The sequence below is a fragment of the Athene noctua genome, chromosome 1, assembly GCF_965140245.1.
Source record: "Athene noctua chromosome 1, bAthNoc1.hap1.1, whole genome shotgun sequence".
NCBI lineage: Eukaryota > Metazoa > Chordata > Aves > Strigiformes > Strigidae > Athene > Athene noctua.
The window spans coordinates 50706903-50730259 of record NC_134037.1 but is presented as its reverse complement, the minus strand read 5'-3'; the positions used below and the strand labels follow the sequence as shown (position 1 = coordinate 50730259).

Sequence of the window (23357 nt, the reverse complement as noted above, 5' to 3'; positions counted from 1 at the left end):
TCCCGCGTGTGCGGGGGCCAGCGCCGCCGGCCGAGCTGAGCCGAGAGCCGGGCCGGGGCCGTGGGGCGGCCGGCGGGGGCTGATCTCACGGCCGGGCCGGGCCGGGCCAGGAGCGCAAATCCCGGAGCTGTAGTACCGTCGTGTGTTTCGGGGACATCCAGGCCTCCAGCTGGACTGGACTAGCACGCAGAGGAACAGGCACTCTATTTTTGTGTGGTGCCACATCTGTAAAATAGTCCCTCTCCTTGTGTTCCGACAGTAACTTGATGGACAAGGGTTACAGTCTTAAGTTTAGCTAAAACGGGTTCAGTTTTCTTTTCCTTCCGAAAGGACTATGCTTTAGGCGCCAGCCCAGGGATTATTTACAGAACTAACATCGCTTTTAAACCAGAATGTTTGCCGATGTAAGTGAACACTGGAAAAACTTAAGTATTTATTTTCATAGTTGAGCAAAAGGCTGAACCATGCAACTCCTAACAGTAGGTATCTAGTCTTATTTTGTATACTGGAGGAAGGAAGCTGGTAAATTCAACCACGTGGGTTAGGGTTTTTTAAAATTTATAGATGTATTTTACTTGCATGTTTGTGAGCAGCAATAGTAGGTAGGGCTAAACCAGAGACGATTAATTGCCTAACTAGAAACTACATTTTGGCTGCATCCAGCGATCGGGGCTTGTAATTTGACTTGAACACCTGGATTTGGGGGAGGTTTTAGGTTGGTTGGGTTTTTTAGGGGTTTTGATTTGTTGTTAGGGGAGGGGTATTACTTGTCTGTCTTGTGGAACGAGTTTATGTTCATGTTCTGCATTTCTCTGGTGCTCTGTTTTTTCTGAGGACAACTCTGCTGACTTGGTGCCATCACCAAAGAATGGTAATATTAACAACTCACTTGGGAGCAAGTTGTTGCTTTTCGCTTCCTTTGCTTCTTGGCACTGTATGCTTTTGTGAAATTCCAAATACCTTTCACCTTGATGACTAGAGTTTACTTGTGTGCATGTCTTTTTTGTAAAGTGGTGTTTTTTATAAATTTAGGTCTTGGATTACCATGGCTGTAAAATAAGTGACCCATACTGCTGGCTTGAAGATCCCGATAGTGAACAGACAAAGGTAACGTTTCTTTGTACAGGAATGGCTGTTTTGACATGGTTCTCTGTTATAGACTAGGTTTATGGGTATTCTTCTTTTTGAAGGACCTGCCAGTACTTTCTGAATGTAGGTGTAGTTCATGTGATATCTTATGGCACCAACAGCATTGCCATTATTTTGTACGTTTGTGTAAATGAGGGAAAGACTGGAACACTTGGTATAATCTAGATCACAGAATTTGGAAAACAAAGGCCTTGTTTATCTTGCACCCATTTTTCTTAGACAATTTCAATGCTCAAGGTGGTGTTGTCACACTCAAGAGAAATACTCTGATTTTAGAGCACTTTATCCACTGTCCTAAGCACATCTAAAGATGCCATAATGAAATAGTTAGAAGATAGGAAGAAAATTCCTTTGGTTTGCTTTCTTTGTACAGTGACAAAGTGTGTGAATGTATCTTTTTTTTTCTTTTTTAACTTCTAAAAATAATTTCCTTCTGAAGTAAGGCTTTCTTAGGGTTTTATTACAGTTTGCAGATGTTGCAGTGATTTCAGCCTGAAGTCTGGTGTAGCTAGGCTGTGCTGCTGGAACTGGTCTCTTGCTGAGGAATAATACTCAGGAATAGTAAGTATGACTGTGATACAGTTCCTCATGGTGTAGGGAGTTGCAGGGGTGATGGTGAGAAAGTGGTAGGTGGCAGTGTTAAGGGGGTTTCCTCTGTAATGGCTAATAACTTTTTGTTAAATGTAGTTCCAGATCTAAACCACTGGCGTCTATCTAGTATGTGTGATTGTGTCAGGAAGATGGAGGGCAGGATCTCCGTTTAAAGATATCCTGCAAGGTGGCTTTCCATTAGTGAGATTCCTTCCATGTTTTCTCATGTATGTGCTTCCATGATACGTTTTGATGAGCTTGAAATTGGTTGAATAGAACTTAATGTAACTGTCAAGAGCAAGATAAAATAGGTACAGTTAGGATCCTATTCCGTACTTACAAATCTGACAGCAAATATAAAAACTCAGGTAGATTAAAAACGTTCATTTGAGACCAGGTTTTAGTGAAAAACTCCACCACGGACATTAACACTGAATTAGATATTTAGCAAGTTGTGAGTATTTTAATTTTTTGATTCTGTCGTCCTTAAGAAACAGTACACACAGGATAGTTTTGTGCCAGATTCAGAGGGATATATGTGTGGGGAGGTATGGTTATGTCTGTCTTTTATAGAGGCTTTACAAATACCTATTAAAGTGGTTTTTGGGATCCAGTGGAAGAGCTGGGATTGAGAAAATGCCAAGACCTGACTTTTTGTGTCCCTGTGTTCTTGCCACATACTGTGAACAGGTTGAGTGAGAACGGTTGGAGGAGGCTGAATCTCATTCTCCAGAGGTTGTAGTATATAGGAGGCAAAAAATAGATTGTGGGATTATAACATCCTTGTAAAAATGCAGCAGCCCAGACACAAGATGTCACGCTGGTGGAATAAAAAAAATGTTAAATCTTACTTGCCTATGTTCTGAAAAAACACAAGCCCTGTCGGAATTTTTCAGTGCAGCAGTAGTATGGAGCAAAGAGTTACTAGAGTTCCTGTGTGTGTATAAGTATGACATATTTTTCAAAAGTTCCAGGAGTTACTGAACAAAGGGAATTATTTTGCTGTTCTACCTCTGTCATAGAAGAGGTCAGAAAAAAATAATTTTGAAGGGCTAAACTCCTTTCATCTCCTTTATCACTCACTTTATGCCCTGCAGCAGAGCTTGCTGACAGGAACTCTTTCTTGCTAGCTTTTCATGGAGTTTTATCTGCAAGTTCTTGAGATAGTTTGGAGGACTCCTGCAGAATAGCTGTTCTGCACCAGGTCAAAGAATAACCAGATGCTGGTATAGAGGCAATTGAATGGCTGTGCAGGCTTCAGAGAGAATTTGGAGCATACTTTGTAAACTTCTCAAGCCTTCAGGTTTGCTGACCTTGAGACCTCTGTCCTTCCCATTCTTCCTCCAAGTTGTTTGCTCTCTTTATGCACACCTAAATGTCCCAAACTTCCATTTGTTTTGGGGAAAAATAAAAATATCCTGTGTACACCTCCAACAAGAGGATACCTTTACTTTTCTACATATTACGTACAGAACTAGAAGAAGAATTCCTTGGTCATCCATGCTTATCTGTATGAAAGAGTCCCTATTCGATTTCTGTTTACAACACACATTTGATTTGAGTATGTATAACAGTGAAAATTCTGGTTTATGCCAAAAGTGAGGACTGAACATCATTCATTTATTAAGTTAGGAATCTTTTCTCATATGCAGTCAAAATTATTTGGTGTGTGCTGTCGAATAAATACACATATATGTTGGAATTCTTCTTTTCTAGACTGAGCAGAAATACTCATGGCAAGCATTGGTGTGATCGCAAAAAATAAATGGGTAGGCCTCGCTTTGTTTCTGTGTTGATGTCAGTCAGTGAAATATCAAGTGTACTATTTCTTGAAGTGTGGAGAAAGAAGCACAGGCAAGTGAGGTGATTGTTTTTACCACTGGAATTTTTGTGGTAGTTTCACCTGATGTCCACTATAGGGTTAACAGGACTGAGACTGAAAAAAATTACCCACAACAGCTGTGAGTATAAAGAATCAAACTACTTTTTGCTGTGGGTAGTCCAAATGATCTTGTGGGCTCTGATAGTTATAATAGCAGCTTACAAACAAGTGAACATAGAAGGGTGGGACTTTAATTGGCTTAATCAGTTATTTTTTCAATGGGAGTAGAGTGTGGATGGTCCTGTATCTGATCCACTGGAGTTTGCAGGTTTACATTAAGTCAGGTGGTTCTGTGGTTTATCTCTGCCCTCATTCCCTTCTTGTGCTGACCTGAGGGCCTCGGTTCCCCCCCCATGCCTGGATATAGCCATTGCAAGGTGATGTTCTGGGAGGGGGGAAGCCTTTGGTGGATTAGTTTTCTGTTGGCACATGTGCTTAATTTAGGTCATTCCAAGGCCATGTGATAGTTGGATCTAAGATGGTTCAAGAATGGGATCTTTCCTTTTCTAGCAGCCCACAGCCTACTTTTAATTAGGTGAAAGTCAAACAGGTCTAGAAATCTTTCAGCCAGGTCACCAAGATGATCTTATTCCATATGCGGTGTATATATCTGCTGTAAAAAAGAGGTTATTGAAATCTGCAGGTGTCTTAAGCAGGACTGTTTCTTAGATGCACAGTCTTGGAGCTGATTAAACCCATCATCCAGCCACATCCTCAGTCTCGTGTGGAAAAGCTGTTGTTCAAGAAGTGTGTGCTTCAATGTTCATGATCTGTGTGCTTTACTATATCACTATTTTCCCTGTGTGTACTTGGTTGGAGTAGTCACATGCAGCTGTAAGCAAACAAAAATCCCTTGTCCAATATGTAAATAAAAACTTTGCTAAGTACTTAAGTAAATACTAAGACCTGAGTTGCCAGAAGGCTGCTTAGTTTTACTTTGTAATACTTAAAAAAAGGTATGTGCCCTCTTGTAGGAGTTGCACTGAACTACCTTTTACTGAGAAGATATATATGAAGATTTTGGGGGTAACTATTAAACTGTAAATCCTTTACAGATTAATAACAAAGACTGCTAATGTTAAAACAATTTCTATCTTAAGACTTCTTGGAAGGCATACTGTGAGTGGAAATCATTATCTTGAGAGAATAGCTTAGTGACATGTAGAAAGCTGATAGGTTGTAACAAAGCATGGTTAAAAAGTTTTGGGGTTTTAGATGAAACTTAGTGGTTTTTTTTTTAAATAACAGTTGGCCTGCTCAAGTAATGGCCAAACACTTCAGCATTGAGTAGAACATCTGTACTCTTAGTACAACACTTCTTTTGCTTTTCAGATTACCTTATTTTCTGATACCATAAGCATATGCCTTACTTGGACCCTTATTCTATCCTTTCTTCTGCTAGCAAATTCTGTTCTGGTTCAAGGCGTATGATAGGTTTTTAGGTGCAGATTTCTATAGGTAAAATAAAAATCTTTATAGGCTCATGAAGATGTATAGAGTTGCTATTAGCCCTATGGCCTGGGGGGCATCTGTTTAGCTCGGTGTGGTGGATAGAGTTGTTTACTGTGAGAGTTTCTGCTGACATGTGTTCCTGTACTTTACCTAGAGCAATATTTCAATTATGTATTGCTTTTTGAACATGAGTGCAACCTTATGCTTGAAAGTGTAAGAATAGAGTTTCCAAACTGGACTAGTGGACTCGGTGGAACTCTTTCAAAAATTCCTACTTCATTTTTCAGATAGTAATGGCATTCTCTTTTACAAATAGTCTTGGAATCTTTGGTGCATACTAAGTGGAAATGGGAAAAATATATTAAGTTCATCTAACAGCAAAATTACTAGTTATTCCGTTGTGAGTGCAATAGTTAATATGTAATATTGCTCTTGTGCAATGAATGTTTGTGAAGAAAAGTTCGTGTCTCCTCTTTGAATATCAGTAATGAAAGCAGATGTGGTAGGTGTGACTGCCAGTTAAAAATGGTAATGCACAGTTCCAGTATACCCTTGCAGCAGGGTTACCACTTTGGTTGAGTTAATGATAGATAAAACAAAGATGTGGGCCAGTTTGTGTCCACTAAATTCAGCTGAAAAGTGCTTTTGCCCATCTAGTACAATGGATGGTTTTATAAGACATCTTTTTTCTGAAATGTCACAGCACACTGAGTAGTTAATTTGTGTAGCATGCGCTGTCTAGATTTTTGTGTATGTGGTCTTTGAAATTCATGTGTTTGCATTTAGAGAAATTCAGATACGTAATTCTTGAGTAGATTTGATATAGTTTTGTCATCATCTGATGGGAGGGAACAATTACAGCAGTACTGTATGGAAGCTGCATGCAGTTTTGACTTACCACTGGGATGTGCTGTGCTGCCGTGCTGGGTGTTAAAGCTGTTTGTGTCAGTATGATCCTCAAAGGGAGAAGAGAAGCAAAAATTGGTCTTCCCTTGACAATGCATTCACTTTTTTCTCGGGATCGCTTCCTGACTTGATCCTTGCTGGTACAATTTTGGGTAAAGGTTCAGAAGTCATCACTGTTAGCCATCTGTATCTTTTCGTATCTGTTCTTTTTCAGTGCTGTAGTGCTTGCTTTCTTGTGTCATCTTTGAGTGGTGACGTGTGTGTAACTAGCCCATGTGTTTTTAAACTAATACGTTTCAGTATTTAGCCAGGTGCTCTCAGAGCATTATTGATTCTGCACTTACATGTTTAAAGATTATCAGTTCCTCTGTGCTTTGTTAGGCATGAACAAATACCTCTCAAGTGGAGATTGACCATAATTAATGCACTTTCTCCTTTACCTTTTGGCCTGACAGGTCTCTGAAAACAGCTGGGCATGTAATGCAGCTCTTGACTGTGCACTGCTGTGGCAGTGAGGCGAATGGGAGGGACAGTGTCTCTCTTTGCCCCATATGCTCACTTCTCACCACATGAAATGTCTGTAAAACACTACCAGAAGAGTTTTATGTTCTATTGTTTCCTTTTTTTCACCTGAAGAATTAAATGAGTAAACACTGATAGCGTTTTGTAAATGTGTGCCACGTACTCTGTACAGCAGCTGGCTTTTCTGAAGAACTGTGAAACACAAGTTGTGAGATATGGATTGTAGCCCTGCTGTTCCTGTGGGTCATGCCCTGTGGTGAAGTGTAGTTCAGATGTTAACATGTGTTGATCTGTTTGCTGCATGATAGATTCAGGACAGGTAGAAAGAATAGCTTCTTTTAAAGCAACTGGGAAGGAGACCTGTGTAAGCAAGAGGTGAGTGGACAGGGTTTCAGGCTGGAGGCAAGAGGCTGGGGTCTGAGAGTGATACAACAGCCATCACTGACATCTGGCTGTGAATTACAGTCTCACGCACAGTGTCCTGTCCTTCTTACTCCATGTTAGAGACAGAAAATCATGTATGTCTGCTTCTTAGCAGTTGTGGTTCACCTTGCGATGCCTAATTTTACGTTAATGTACTGTTGCTATGAATAGGGATGGTGAAACACCAACAGAGCACCAGTTTTTCCATGCGTGCTATGGGAGCAGCAGCCTCTAACCAACAGCTGGAGTGGTAATGGTTTTGGCCACTGTCATTGTATGTGGCAGGGAGGTGGTGTGCTTTAAAGAAACCAGACTCCTCAAAGTTCTCCTCTAGAAATTAGGCATTCTTGCCTGTGTAACTAAGAACTGATCTGTGGACAGTACTTTGGCCTTTCAAAGAAATACTGGCTGGGATTGATCCTGTATGATATGTTAATAGGATGAACAGATGGTTCACATGATGTTTTATATCATCTTCCAGCCCTTCACAGCTGTTGAAATGATAGTGCTGTCTGTGGGCAAAAGGGACTCTGTTCTTTATCCATTTCCTAATTTATTTATCCTAATGTATTGGAGTATTGTATATTTGTGGTGAAGTAAGGGAAAATGGTATTTCCTATGTATATACCATAAGGTAGCTTTTTTATGCCATTTCAGCAAATATAAGGAGGGTTTTTAAAAAGCATGAGGTTTGGAGTTTGTTTTTAGAGGAGAATTATATGAGTCTGGCTTCTCCTTGGCTGAACCACTGGTTACTCCAGTGCATGCCCTGAAGAGGTGTTATTCAAGATATAAGATCAGTCAGGCTTATTACAGTATTGTGACATAATGCAAATAAGTATTTAAGACCCTTCAGGTGTGACACTACACAACCTATATGGGGTGGGGAAGATGTCTGTGAGGCATTGCTTCAGAAAATAGTGTTTCCTGTAGGAAATACATATTTCTGCTTGAGTTCATGTCTTTCTTTGGGGGTAATGTTTTCTTACAGGCATTTGTGGAGGCTCAGAACAAGCTTACAGTACCCTTTCTCGAGCAGTGTCCTGTCAGAGGACTGTTCAAAGAACGAATGACTGAACTCTACGATTATCCTAAGTACAGTTGCCACTTCAAGAAAGGAAAAAGGTATGTGCGGAATGTCTTTGGTGATGAATGCAAAGCAAGTCAAAAGCAACTACTCGTTAGGAAAACAAATTATAAATTATGTTTGTATTTATTCCTTTATAGTTGTGAAGTAGGAAAAGTAAATCAATGTTAATGCATATAGTTGCATGATGCAGAGCATAACGTGCTTGACTCTTCAGTTCCCAGTCTTATTGTTTTCTTGTTGTTTATTTTTATAGGAAGATTTGTGAGTGTCGATAGGCAACTTTGTAGAAAACTGTTGTAAAAGTTTGAGGAGTTCCTTTCAGGGTTGGTCACTGTCAGTATAGTTAAAGGCACCTCATCCTGAAAACAGCACAAGTCTGTCATATGCATGTTTTTCTAAATATTTACTGAAATACTGCTCTGGGGTTGGTCATACTTAGAGGAACTGGTAGGATTTTTGTTTTGTCATAGCCAGTGAAAAGCAGTGGGGATTCCCTTGTGAAAAACAGCTCCCATATCTGCAGGGGATAGGGGAAGAATAATTTGGAGGGCTTAAGGCAACTGATACAAAAAGATCTTCTAAGCAATAAGGAAAACTTGTTATATTCCAATCCTTACCTTGCTTACATCCCTGTTTCATCCCTGTGACTACATAAAGAGATGGTGCTTCTGTAGCTTGCCAAAGGTCTGGAGACTGCAGCTGCTACTCAATTTTATGTGACCTCTTTTAGAAACATTAGCAATCTCCTAGAGTAAGAGAGTAAAGGGATGAAACTGCTAGTTAACTTAGTAACATCTAAAGATTGTTTTAGCAGTTGAAAAAGAGGTAGTGCAAACAATCAGCCATTTTCTTAATCATGAGCAGCACTAATAATCTTTTTCAGTATTTTCTATTTGTTTGATCCTTGTTGAGTGAGCACCCAAATATGCCAGGTGTGTTTTCACTGTCATCCACAGGGAAGAGCAGAAGATGTGTCATTGCCTTAAGATTTCTGCATGGATATTCATGGAGATCTGCTGCTCTTCAGTTATCTGCTCTATGCTGTCGGGAGGGTGTGGCTCTTGTTACTAAGGAAGGGAAAGTCTGTACTGTGTGTGCTTTTATGAAAGTATATTGTGGGTAGTGAACCCAAGCTGGTGTTGTTTTAAGTTGTCGCTGATGTGGCACAGCTTGTCAGTGTATAGAGGTGTGAGGTCTAAGCCCCAAAGCAGTGGAACTGTTTAGGGCAGTGCCGCACCTGGGGAAGTAAGCCTTGTTGAGCGAGTTGGGCAAAGCTTATTAGTTTGTATGTGATGCTCGTACAGATGTAGCTATGCTGAATCTGATTCTGGAGCAGGCCTGGTCAGTGACTGCTCTGGATTCGCTGACCCGTTCTCCCTGTGCAGTGCAAACATGCCTGAGTGCAGTTATCTTCAGTGCTGATAAAGCTTGATGTTTCAGAAGTGCTTATGGCAGTGATGAATATAGTCTCCACTGGAGATGGAGTCTTAATTTGAAGCAGCTGACTGTCCACCAGGAAGAACATTTACGCCAAGAGCTTAATGTGCTTTAACTTATGATAGTACTTTGATTTTAATAGATGTCTTTTAAGTTTTTCCGAGCATTACTCTATGTCTTGGAACATGCTGAACTTAAGTCACGGTGGTTTAAAAATCATAGCAAACCCCGATATGTTATGGTGTTTGAGGAGATCAAAAGGGCTCTATCAAGTAACAGTAAAGGGCAGGAGGAGGAACTATTCTATTTGAAGAACTGTCTTAACATCCCATGACACTTAGAAATTCTTAAATTTAATTACTCTAGTTTTCTGCTGAAGAATAGCTGCTAAAGGACAGTGTCTCAAGACCTGTTCTGTAGAATCTGCAGAAGACAAGAGTGCCCAGGGAGGTGCTGTGTCTGTCGCATTGTTTGACCTTTGCTTCCCAGCTTATTGCCCAGCATTGCAGAGGTGAAATTGGCTAGAAATTGCATGTTCAAATGGAAAATAAGGTATCTTTTTCTTCTGTTCCTTTGAATCTTTCAACTTTTTCACTCTCTGAACATTATTGTTAGTATTTGAATCTATTACTTGTTCAGATTGTTAGCCAGGCCTTTTGAGTATAGTTCTTCCTTCTGGGTTTACCAGGTTCCCATGCTTGTATCCAAGTACTGGACAGTCTTGGGAAATATGTGAACTTATGTTTAGGTTTGAACATTACCCCATAAATTCCTCTGTTCCCCCAGGTGAAGCTTCTATTTGATTTGTTAAGTCATGGGTTTGTGTGGTAAAAGTCAGAAGTTAAATGAAAGAAGGGTGTAAGTACCTATGAATTAAATAGAAGGGAGTTATTTCTTTGAGCTCTGTAGTGTCATATGATGTGAAGAGTATCCCTCACTAAAGAGAATTCTGTAAATCTCTGTTCCTACAACTTTTTAAAAACACACACAGTTTTAGGGATATTGGAAAATACAGATAAAACAATTTCAGTTCTGTTTCATTTGAACATCTGTCTGCCACCTGATACAGATTGAAAACAGCAATATGGATGACAAAGCTTAGAATATAGGGGATGGGAATCTGTGCCTATACTTGTAACAGAGAAACACCAAGGCTGCCAGAGTTGTTTAATGTACAGTCATGTAGATTTATAGTATAATTTGCTTTGTTTGGAATGCACCTTGGCAAATGCAGCTTCTATTTTTAAAAGATGTTTTGGATGCATCCTGCAGTCTCTTCACATTGGGATGAAAGACCTCTTATTTTTAGAGGCCTAGAAATTGGTATCTGGACTTCCTCTCTGCTAAGGGGAAGAGAAAGGCACCTACAGAGGATGGTTAAATCCCTGACAGCCACAGAGGAAGCCATGATTCCTACTCTGCTATGAAGCTTGTGTTTCCGTTATATATTTACCTGTCTTTTATTCACTTAATGACAATCTCATACAAGTTTTGCTTGCTTGCCTAACTGAAAATCTGAGTTCTTCCTACTTATTTTCCCTCTTGCATTCTTTTAGGTATTTTCACTTCTACAATACAGGACTGCAGAACCAGCGAGTTTTATATGTACAAGATTCCTTGGATGCCGATGCCAAAGTTTTTCTTGATCCAAATAAGCTTTCTGATGATGGCACTGTGGCTTTACGAGGTTAGTGAGACTGCAGCTCCTGCTGAATGAGTCTGGGTCTTCAGCAGAAGTTGGAACTGGTTCCCAGTTCTTCACCTATATGGCTAGAGTGGCTTGTTTTAATCATAGTAGTCACAATAGCCATATGTGGATTTGTATTTTGTTTCGGAAGAACACTTCTAAATCTACACTGTATTCATGATTAACTTTGTTCAGTTTCTCAATTTTTTTTTCACAACTCTGTAATAGGTTTCCACTGAAATATGAACAGATCTTGAGGGTGTCCATAGCAGAGAAAAAATGTTCATGTATTTATCTGACTGATTCTCTTAAAATTGTATTTTGCATCTTTAACACAAGCCAGGAAGTTCAAGTAAGAGACTGTGAAGGAATGTAGCATTAACTTTTATGACTATCAAAAAATTACTTGTGTTCACCAGGGCTTTAGCTTGTGTTAGCTGTCCATTTTCCCACTCCCTGCTGGCTTATTGTAGGACCAAGTGTCTTAGACCTAGAAGTCCTTTAAGTCTGTTCAAGGCAAGTTAATAAAAACAGAGGACAGAATTAGTGGATGCTTCTCTAGTGAGACCTAGTTGAAGAGAATAAATATGTTGGGTTTTTTTTAGTGAGAAGTTCTGCCATAAACTGTGGATATATGGAATTGAGTTAATATAGTTCTGTATTTACTGTATAAGTAAAAGCTTATGACAAAGTCTCTTTCCAAATGCACTTAGAGAAACAACAGTCATGGAACAACAGGGGTCAACTCTTGGTCTTGATAAATAATTGATTTAAAGGCAGGGACAGGAATAACTGATCATCTGCCAAAGTGAAAATCACCAGTAGAGTTCTGTCAAGGATTATGCTAGGACTTGCACTGTTCAGTATGTACGTATATATTAGAAAAAGGAGTGAGCAGTAAGGTAACAGAGTTTGGTGATAATACAAAGTTATTCCAGGTAAAGACTGAAGAGTGACTGAAGAGCTGTAAGAAGACCTTAACGATAGTGAGTGAACAATAAATTAACAGGCAAAAGTCTCTGTGCAGATCCATTAAGTTATGCAAAGGGAACAAACAATCCTAACCTCATTTGTAGAGGAATGGGTGGAATGGTCTCTGAGCTGATCATGACCACTTGGGAACAATTTTTAGGCTGTAATAGATAGTTCCATGAATATGTCAGCCTGGTTCTTGGTAGCAGCCAAACAAGCACATCAAATATCAGAAATGATTAAGAAGGAAATAGAGAACAAAAAAGAAAATGACATTACATTAGCAACCCAGGGGTTTATAGAGTTGCATCGAATACTAAATATAGTTCTAGTCCCCTTGGCTCAAAAGGGGCTCTGAAATACAGTTCAGAGAAGGGCAGTAGTAACAATCAAGGGTATGGAGCAAAGGTCAGAAACAATTGAGTATGTCCAGATCAATCAGCTTGGAAAAGGAACAATTTAGCAGGGATGTAATAGAGGTCTAGAGAATCATTTGTGACATGTAGTAGCATAGAGAGTGTGAATAGGGATTAGTTAGTCATAATTGTTCAATTACAGGAATGAGGGGGTATCAGATGAATGCAGTGGGAGTAGAGTCCAAAGCAAACAAAAGGGGATGGTTCATGCCACAAGAAGTGGATTTGTAGAACCCCTTACCAATTGATATCGGTGGTGTAGAAAACTTTCAATGAGTTTAAAGGCAAGCTGGACAAGGTCAAGGAAAAGGGAAGCATTGACAATTATTATTCAACAACTTCATGGAAAAGAAGTCCCCTAAGCTAAAAATGGACAGAGGCTGTACAAATATTTGAGGGAGGTATTACACGTGCTTGCATTGTTCTTTTGTAGGCATCTCATTGTGGTTATTCCTGAGGATAGCTGGGAGAAGCTTTGTTCTGAATCAGAATGGCCTCTCTCATGTTCTTAAGGGGGAGAATATGTTAAGAGTGGCACAGTAGTGCCTCTCAAACCTATTTGTGCTTTTTTTTTGGTAGTTACTTTCAGGTCTGTATAGGCCTGTGATAATTCAATCTCTTCACCTGAGTTGATTTTAAGAGTGAGTTTGATCCTTATCAACTGTGATGGAAGCTCTTCTGAATTTTTGCCAGAATCATGTTTTCCTCACAGTTTGGATAGAGCGACATATGTATCAGAGAGGTCTTAGCTGAGAATACTGGTGATTAATCCATTTGTGTGCTAGTGGCAAATTTTTCCAATTGCTTCAGTTTTCATGGCTTTGCAAGGTCTAGTTTTCAGCAACTCCAGTCATTTATTTCAGGTTGCATTGCTTGCGTGTCAATTTCTGTTGACTTCTTTGGTATTGTTTCTCTCTTAAAATCTTACTTTAAGTTCCCTACCTGCGTGCATTTTCAGTCTCCACCTCTACCCTCAAAACCCAGGGAAGTAGAAGAATTATTGCTCAAATCATTATTCATGTGTTGGGCATAAGCAATGTTATTGAACATCTGTATTGAGTATGCATACCTAAACTCAGTTCTGTGAGCTACTTGAGAAGTCCACAGAGACTGGAAAAGTGCTGTGAATCCCAAATGATAGCAGATGTAGTTTCTTGTGCTGTCTTTAAGAAAATAAACCCTCTTCTCTCCATGTTTGGTGAGCACAGTTCTTTTAACTACTTTTCCAATTTTACCTGTCTTTCACTGGGGTTTGGCTAGTGTGTAGTAAAATAAAAAGTTGTGTGGCAAAATAATGAAACAGTTTTTGAAAACAATGATTCCTTGTGCTGGTTCTTACTTCATTATGTTTGGTTCAAATTTCCTAGGTTATGCATTCAGTGAAGACGGTGAATACTTTGCGTATGGGCTGAGTTCTAGTGGCTCTGATTGGGTTACTATCAAGTTTATGAAAGTAGAAGGCCCTGAGGATCTTCCAGACACACTGGAGAGAGTTAAATTCAGTTGCATGGCATGGACCCATGATGGAAAAGGCATGTTCTATAACTGCTATCCAAAACAAGATGGGAAAAGTGATGGTAAGTGTGGCTGTACTACTTGCATGCTATGTGGAAGCTATGGTAGATTCGTGCAACAAATAATTAGCAAGTAGTAGTTTATACTGATAGAACTAGCTATACTAGTTTATACAGTTAGATACCAGACTATGTCTTGGATGACCCAAGCCTATACTCATTTAGTGTGAGTATCCTCTTGTCTGCCTGTCCCTCTCTTTCACTTAGAAGTTTGCCGCTCCTTTTCTTTTTCTCTGCAATGATTTACTTAGCCTTCATACAGGGTGTTATTGTCTGGAATTTGATGTCTGGTGACAGCTTACTTAAATGTCTTCCCCTTATGCATTTGTGTGGGCATAGGTGAACTGGCTTGGGAGATGGACCTGATAAATATCAATCTGGGGCATAAGGTTTTTGTTAGTGATCCAGATTAATCTGTGGTTCACAACACAGCAACACACAATGTTTATGCTAGCAGAACTCAAGGAGCAGCAGACAAAGTAAAGTGCTGAGAAGCATCAGTAAGGAAGGAATTTAGCAGTTTTTATTATAAGGCAGTGATGGTGAAAAGTTTAATTGGTTTAAATATCTGCATTTCACTAGGCACTGAGACCTCCACTAACCTGCACCAAAAGCTGCATTATCATGTATTAGGAACTAACCAGTCGGAAGATATCCTGTGTGCTGAATTTCCCGATGAACCGAAATGGATGGGTGGAGCTGAGGTACGGTAAACACCCTGAAGCATGTCATCGTTATGTTCAGTTTTTCAGATTCTAACTACTGATAGCAGGTATAAAGTGGAAAACATTTTATTAAAAGAACGCTTTTTATTAGTGTTGCAGAGTCGACCGTTGAACTAAGAATCATTGATAAAGTTGCTGAAAATAAAACTGTCTAGTTTGCTTTAAATCAGTCCTCAATCCTGTAATGACACAATCACATGCCCTTTTTCTTCACTGAGCACACTTCTCCCTGATACATATTCCAGAACAGAGGAGGATCATTTGATGGACAATGTGTCACTGTTCTTGCTTCTTCTTAATCAGTGCTGAGCCCCAGCCTTTGTTTCCTGTGCAAAAAGGTTTCTTCAATGGTCAGCATGTGTAGATATTCCTTGCTGTGTGTTTATTTAGTTTCTTTTTATTTTCATGATGTCTTTCCTGAAAATGAAATGCGCCCTTCTACTTACTTGAAGAATGGAGACATACAGGTTAAAATCTGTTAATACTGTGTGTGTGCACCGTTGGAGACTTTTCAGTTTCCCTACAACAAGCTTTATTGACACAAATACGGTGTGGATTGTGTTACTGGAGATGGAACAAGTGGCTGCTGGAATTGATTTCTTAAGCTTACTTCGTTGAATTATTACTATATTGAGCAAAGTCCTAGTGAACCAGAATGATAGGTAACCATGCTCTGTTCTCTCTTATTTGAATGATTCAAATGATCCTAAGTTTCCTAATTAATGTGTGGTTTATTCTTTATATTAGATTTAACAGTGCTTTATTGAGTGCATTGTTCTAAATGCTGTGGGAATGTAGCAGTGGTCATTCTGTTTATCAGGGAACTGATGTTTTTCTAGTGGATAAAAACCTGTTGTACTTCTTTGTACTCTCCTAGCTACTACATTTAATCAGTACATTTTGTTTCTGTATGGGGTGTCTTGGTCTGACAGTTGATAAATATGAAATGTTTTTACCTTGATTTGGGTTATTCAGTTCCTGGAACTAGTCTTCCCTGACAGTATACCTCTTTTTAAAAATTTGATCGTCTGCATCACTTTTCAACGCATTAACCCCTGAAAATGTTGAGGGTTTCTTTTCTGTGGGCTGCTAGAAAAGAACAGTTCTTTCAGAGAATTTGAACAGAGGAATTCAAAATGAGACAGTGAGTGAAAATGTGAAGGTCTCCCCAGCAAAGTGGCCACATGTCTGGGTTTTGGCTGGGGTAGCACTAATTTATTTTTTTTTTTCTTCCTTCTTAGTAGCTAGAACAGTGCTGTGTTTTGGATTCATGATGGGATTTGATGTGAGAAGAATGTTGATAGTGTAGTGATGGTTTTAGTTGTTGCTTAGAAATCAAGGACTTTTCAACTTCTTGTGTCCTGCTAGCACACAGGTACACAAGAAGCTGCGGGGGAGCATAGCCAAAACAACGGACCCAAATTGGCCCATGGAATATTCCATATCCTCTAATGTCATGCTCAGTATATAGATAAGGGTTGATCGGGAAGCTCTGCTTGGGTTTTTGAGATGGTGGTTTTGGGATCCATTCTTCTCTGGAATCACTAGCTGGGAATAGGCTGAGCAGGTGGTAAGCAATTGCATTGTGCATTACCCATTTGTGTATTCTGTTATTACTATTATCATTATTATTTTAATTTTATTTGCATTATTAAATTGGTTTTATCTCAACATATGAGTCTCCTTACCCTTACCTCTCCAACTCTCTCCTCTGTTCCCCAGGGTGGGGGGCTGTGTGATGCTTGACTGCCGGCCAGGTTTAAACCATGACAGTACTTTTTGGCACCTGAATATTGGTGTAAACTTGCAAATGGGGTTTTGGAATGGTTTTGGTTTCTTTTTTTTACTGTTCAAAAACTAGTCAGTTCTGTTGAGTTTAACTGGCAATAAAATGAAATTTGGAAATCATTATCCTTATTTTTCCTTAGTTCTGTAAATAAATGGGCTTTCTGTTGGTGACAGATGTCTTGTAGTGATGTATCCACTGATTCACAAGTGATGCATATTATTATTATTATTATTGCTTTGCAGTGTCGTGAGCTAAACTACACATGTTGTTGTGAAGGCATATTCATTTTCTATGGGGGAGGACTATTGCAGTCTGATTCATTAGACTGTACAGCTTTTTAGGGTAGTGAAAGTTTGCAGTCTCAGATGGTATTAATTTCTGTGGAAATGATACCTTCTGTATTAGGTGTAGAGGTACACTTGTCTTATAGGTAGCAAAATCTCTGAGATAATAGCACACTAACAGAGACTTTTCTTATCTAAGTTGAAGAAGCAGGGCTGGAGAATTTCAAGATCGGAAATACAGAACCTAATAGGAGGAGGACCATGGAAGAGAATCCATAGTACAGTGCATGTAGTGAGTAGCAAAGAGTTTGCTTTTCCAGAGCACAGAGAAGCAGTCATCCTGCATCTCCTGGCTCTTCTGTTGTGAAAGAAAAGCTTGAGGCAGCTTTAAATGTAAAAGTAGTATGTGTTTTTCTGATACCAAATGTCTCAGGTAATTTTTGTGATTAATGAGAATATATAGCCCTTACAATCAAAAGATCTTTGGAGTGGGAAGAACAGACTGGTAGTAGTAACTTTTGCTGTGGAATAGGAAAATAATAGAATGTAGTGCAACTAGCAGTTCTGAAACTACAGGAATTGAAACAGACCCATAAGTACTGGGAAAGTGGGGAGGATGGTGAGTAGAGAAACATCTCACTGCACTGGGTTCTTACTTAATAAATTTGTATTGCTGCTTATGACTGTTCTCTTGATGTCTAGGAGGCGTAAACTTCCAAAGATGCTGAAATTTAACAAGAAATGCTGTTTTAAGGAGGAATGGTAAAGCAGAGATCTACCTTGGTAAATAATCATGAGTTTAAGTGAAAGTACTTTAAAACAGCTGATATAATCTGGAGTTCTGCTGTGAGCTCCAGCTGTAAAATGTGGCTCTGTCATCCTGATACAAATGAAAAATGGTTTTTAATGGTCAGAAAAACCCATATTCTGCAATTAAAAAAACCCAAACCAAAACAATGCATTTGCAAAACATGGTTTCATCCTTGTGCAGTAGGTTAAAAATCTTCTTTTCAGGCCATTCAGACAAGTTTTCTCGTCAATTTTTTTGAAGTATGTGTTTGAGAAAGTGGAAAACCACAAAGTAATGGGGGAAAAATTAAAATGTCTTTAGTAAAAATCAAATTATATGGCATATTGTCACTGTCCTGAATATTCTTACTTGGTGCTAAGTACTGCCACAGATTTTAAAATACAGCTTTGCACTGCTCAACATTTAATGAATGTCCACTTTCATGCATTCCTGTCAGATTAATAAACAAATGTTTTTATTTTGGAAGGTCTTGTGGGACCAAATAGGTAAAGACATTTCAGTTCTTTTATGTTTTACATAACCTTCAGTGAAGACAGTTGGATTACGGTATGGGTGGTCTAGTCTCAACTACCAAACCTTTCTCTATAGTGGGTGTGGAGGTTGAACTTCTGTACTCAGGTTTAGAGCAGAATTTGCAGGTCTCGCAACCATTGGATCGAGGGAGAGAAATACCTTGCTTGCAAGTGAAAAGCGGGTGACAAAGAGATCCTGCAGAGACTTCAAAAGTAATAATGTTGCCATGATACTAAAAAATAATAATAATAAAAAAAATCAGGTGCACTGTAGGAAGTTGGTGTGATGTGTATTTTCAGTGGAGAGAAGAAACTAGGTTGCTGATTAGGACAAAAGAGGGTTGTGTAAAATTTTGTTAGCTTAATACATTTACAGGACAACATGTAAGAAAATAACTTCATTTTTTTTCCTCATTACACATTCCACTCCAGCCCCAGTTTATGCTTGACTTTAAATCTGTGGTGCTGGAAATGGTGTTGGCATAGAAATACAGATGCATTTCCAACTCCTTACTTGAATGGATTGCTTGTGAGGTAAAAAAACCCTGTTTATTGTTAGTCAGATATGTAAGTTTTGTAAAAGTCTATCAAATAATTTTGTTAGTCTAGAAAAAGCGTATGTATTCCTGGAACAGATTCTAGTGTGGTAGTGGGAGTTGGGAAGAGCAGGGATGGAGGCTTTTTGAATAACATCCCAGTAGAGGGCAGTCTGGTATGAAGATTTTTAAACCTTGGCAATGTCATAGCTGTTCTCAGAAGAAAGGAGCTTCCCGTGCTTCTCTGTTTAAGTAGCATGTTCTTGCTTGCTCTGCAGACTCCCAGAGCATATCTCTCTTTCACAGCCAGACTGTTATTCTCAAAGTTAAACAATAAGTTATATGAGAGCCTTTCACAGTTGGTAGTGTTAAAAGTCCCTATGGTACTGGCAGGAAAGTTAACAGAAGAGAAAGGAAGGGGTGAGGGGAACCTTTCCATCCCATTTCTGCCAGCAATAAAACAAGTACAATTTTTCATGTTGTCTAACAAACACTGCACAGTCCCTGAATTGACAATTATCTTTTTTAGAACTGTCAGTTAACATCAGTGGTTCTCAGCCAGGAAAGTGATCTTGCAAATGAAATTCAGAGCACAGAGGGGTAAGCTGTGCCAGATGTGTGCTGCTTATGGTGTGTTTTCACTGCAGGAATGTGCAAGTGCAGCATCCACAGAGAAAGAGTGAGCAGCATGAAGGGGAAAGGCTCAAAACATTGTCAGTTTGCTCAAGTGAGACACTGCTGGATGAAACAGGGCTATGGGAGTTTTTCTAAAGCCTTACACTATCTTTGTCAAGGCTGAATCTGGAATAGAAGCTTACTATGAATAACTTCTTACTACCCTGGCAATAGCTCTGTAGAATTTTACCATTAAGAAACAGGCAGGCAGTATTTCTCAATATTTCTGGCTGCACATGAGGCTATGGTAGAAGGTAATCTCTTACATAGCCAGGGTCCTGATGCTTTGGTGCTTTCATTGCACTTATAAAAAAAGAAAAAAAAAAAAAAAGGCAAACTGAAAGCCACAAGAAAAATAATGATGTTTGTCACTTCAGAAGGCTACTGATTTTACTCTGTGCTAGATTTAAGAGAATGTGTGTAAATAGGCATGTACATATTGCTGTGTTTCTCTTCTGAACAAGGCTGGCTGGTGTCCTCTTGGCAGTTGAGACAGTTATAAGCATGAAGATCCTAGGGACAAAATCCCAGTTCTTTGACTTTGGTAGGTCTCCTTCAACCCCAAGCTTAGAAATGTATTCAGAATAGAAATGTTCTTTATACCAGCTGTCATCAGAGGTTCTTTATATTAGCACCTGTCTGGAATAAGGAAATTGAATTAATGCCCAAAGCAATTTTTCTAACCCAGGGAATGGATGGATAGCACACATCAGCATCTTGTTTCCTTATAACCAGGCCATGTCCTTCCTAGAGTATATCAGACCTGCTCCTCAGAATATGGTAAGTGGTTTCTGTTGGACCTGATCTTGAAATTATGCATTAGTGTGATCACCCATCATTAGAGCTTCTGAAATCTAGTTGATTAAACCAGTATGATGCAAATAGAAAACAAAAACAAAGCATTTGTAGCCTTTAAGTACCAGTGCCAGGAGCCTTGGATTGTGCAGACAGTCCCAAGAGGTCACTTAGTGGAAGGGAGTTCTTGCCCCAGCCTCATCCTCTCGAAAGACTGCTAGAACATAAAATGAGATGGGAGCTATATGCAAACTTGATTCAGTGGCTTTGTGGCACCACTGCAAAGATAATGTTGGAACATAGCTTAATGCTCCTTTCATTAGCAAAAAAACCCGCACACCCCTAAAAAGGAACCCTTCATGATAATTTTATCTAATGAAAAAGTTGTTTCCTATTCTAAGAAAGGAAATAGCTTTGCTTTTTCTAATAGTTAATAAAATCAGAATTTGAAGGTCTGGGAGATTACAGACTTTGTTGTTGTGCAAGTAGAACTTTGTGACACGAGAACGTGTGCACATCTATGATGTTACAACACTTGAGGCTGTTCAGACAGTGTAATTGCTCTCATCTTACACGGACCAAATGTTTCAGCAAGTTCTACAGGAATTTTTACTTACTCTCTCTCTGTAGAAGACATTTTGCTTGTGGTTTTTGTGTTCAGTATTTTATTCATCTGATGGGAAGCTTTAAAATACTGACAAGTAACAAAAGGCAGGTAATTTCTGCATTGATCTAAAATGTTAAAGTTTAGGAAGTAACTGCTGTCATCAGTCTTTTACTGTGGCAACTGGGTACATTTCTAAATGAATAGAAAAAAAAATATTAAAAAGTCTAGTCAGTCACTCTGGGTGGTTTCAAACTGTTACATACATAGTATATAATGAAAACTGTAGCAGTGTTAAAATGCAGCTTATTGATGCTATGGGTTTTTAATTTCTAGCTTTTAATGCCATGCATTGCATGCGTGCATTTTTATTGCCACCCACCTTACTTTCTCTGGATGGTTTGATCTTCCCATGACTGGGTACATGGAGTCCACTTACTAATTTAACCATTTGGTTCTGTTTGAAAGATTTGATTCTGTCTGATTTTTGTGAGCTTTGATTTTTTTTTTTGGTATGTGATTCATTTGCTTTGTTTCATTGGAAATGCATTAGATAGCAGTGATGCTTACCTTGTTCCATATGCAAAGGGCTCTAGTGCATGAATAGCAGTAGTTTGTAAAATAACTATAGATACCGATCAGGTTGTAGATTAAAAGGAGTAGGTTTGTTTTTTCCTCAACACAGGCATATTATCTAATAAATAAATTTTGCTTATTTGATTTTTTTAATATCTTGCGCAGAAGCAAATTATACAGTGATTAATTTTTTCCACCTTGATAATAGAAAGAGCAAAGGTGGTAAAACTTTCAACGGGTTAGCTTAAAAAGGAATGATGTGGATATACAGTTGCCTTAATATAATATTATGCACTCAAAGAGCCCCTGTTTGTGGACTAAAAATAGAGACCTCTTCCTTATCCTGAATCTTGCAGTGGTGACTACCCAAGTAGTATTCAAAGAACTAGCATTAATATTCACTGGGGTTGCTGTCATGCACTTTACTTGAAAGCAAAGCACTTTAATGTCTCTCCTATTGACGTTTTGGTTGAGGACTAATACATAAAGCCAGGAAGTCTGAAAACCCAACAACCTTCTCCTGTTCATTCTTTTTCTTTTTTTTTTGTTTAATTATGTATGAATTTTTGGTCTGAAGTGTGCTGCTAGTAGACAAAATATTTAACTTCACTTTTGCTGTGGGTCCTTGTAGATGGTTACTGCTATTATAAATGCAGAACACATAACCCTTTGGGGTTCCTTATATGGTTTATATGATGAATTAACTATATTTTGTAACGAAAGAAAAAAATTTAAGTAGTTGAAAAACTCCTTTTACTAATTAGGCTTTAGTTTATTGAAGTTATAGATAAACCACCTCTTAATGTTTTTCTAAGCAGTGGTTACTTTTCATCAAAATAGAAAGAATGGATAACATTGGAACAAAATTGCTAGTTAAAAAAACCCCAAACTTTATTAAGAAGTTTTGGTTTATAGTAAAGATTTTACTTTAAAGAGTTTGACCTTTTGAAAGACTAAAAGAATAGCACTTGGGAGAGCACAGTATCATGATACTTCTGTATGTTTGTGTGGTGTAAAGATGGTCACAGCAACTATTTCAGAAATAATAGATCTAATTAATTTAAAATTGCCAAGTGACTGAATGGCAGCAATGAAACTACAAACTATATACCAGCATCAGCTCTTTGAAATAATCTTTCCTTTACTGGTGCTGAGTTAGGGATTAATGTTGTGTTACGCCAGTAAAATAATTGTTATGCTGAAGGTTTTTAAAAGCTCCATTTGACAGGCTACAGGATTTCTTCTGTCCTATTTTGACAGGACTGAAATGTCATTTTAACATGCTCAGTTGCTTTATAACCTCCTTACCTTTTACCAGTGGATGCTGTTTGAAACATCAGAAATGATTGTAATGAGAGAAATATACACAGACTAACATTCCAGATCTCTCTCAGAAATTCTTGAGATGTGTTTCCTTTTCAGCTTGGATGTGAGAAACCGGGAGAATTTACTTCTGATCCAAGCTGTCAGTTCTGACATTACAGCTGTCTCCCTTATGCTGAACCATGAATGCGTTCTAAGATTTGAGTGAAATGCTAGTATGAAATTTCAGTTTGTAAGTTTGTGGGCCAAGAGCAAGGATTGCAGTTTAGCTCATAAAGATGATGTAGCGGTGTAAAGGATGACCCCAATGATAGTTGGGAAATCCTATTTCCTTTCGCCATTCTGAAACACAGACTCTTGTCTGTTTACAGTATAGAAGAGTCAGTGTCATTCTGGCCATGATTACACATTCATCAGTACTGCCATATGAGATGCCTTAAGTAATCTCTGCCCCTATTATTTATGTTTCCAGCTGCTTGGTGTGGTGTGTGAGCTCAGCCATTTGTGCAACTGCACAGTGAACTGAAGACTTCTTTTTTTAAAATTTTGTGTGGTTTTCTCTTTTTCCCCTTCCTGGATTATTTTTTGGTTTATTTTTTTCTGGATTCTTATTCGTTTTCTCTTGG

At 38.7% G+C, this 23357-nt stretch overlaps 1 protein-coding gene across 1 annotated transcript in view; it reads left to right on the top strand.

The window, feature by feature from the left end:
• Nucleotides 1-767: 767 nt before the first annotated feature.
• Nucleotides 768-23357, top strand: part of PREP (prolyl endopeptidase) — a 111607-nt gene continuing 89017 nt past the window's right edge. Inside the window, exons 1-6 of the mRNA XM_074923200.1 lie at nucleotides 768-871; nucleotides 1033-1107; nucleotides 7917-8050; nucleotides 11009-11139; nucleotides 13895-14104; nucleotides 14684-14805. Coding sequence (XP_074779301.1) covers nucleotides 869-871; nucleotides 1033-1107; nucleotides 7917-8050; nucleotides 11009-11139; nucleotides 13895-14104; nucleotides 14684-14805 — 675 coding nt within the window. The 5' untranslated portion in view covers nucleotides 768-868. The remainder of the gene's footprint in view (nucleotides 872-1032; nucleotides 1108-7916; nucleotides 8051-11008; nucleotides 11140-13894; nucleotides 14105-14683; nucleotides 14806-23357) is intronic.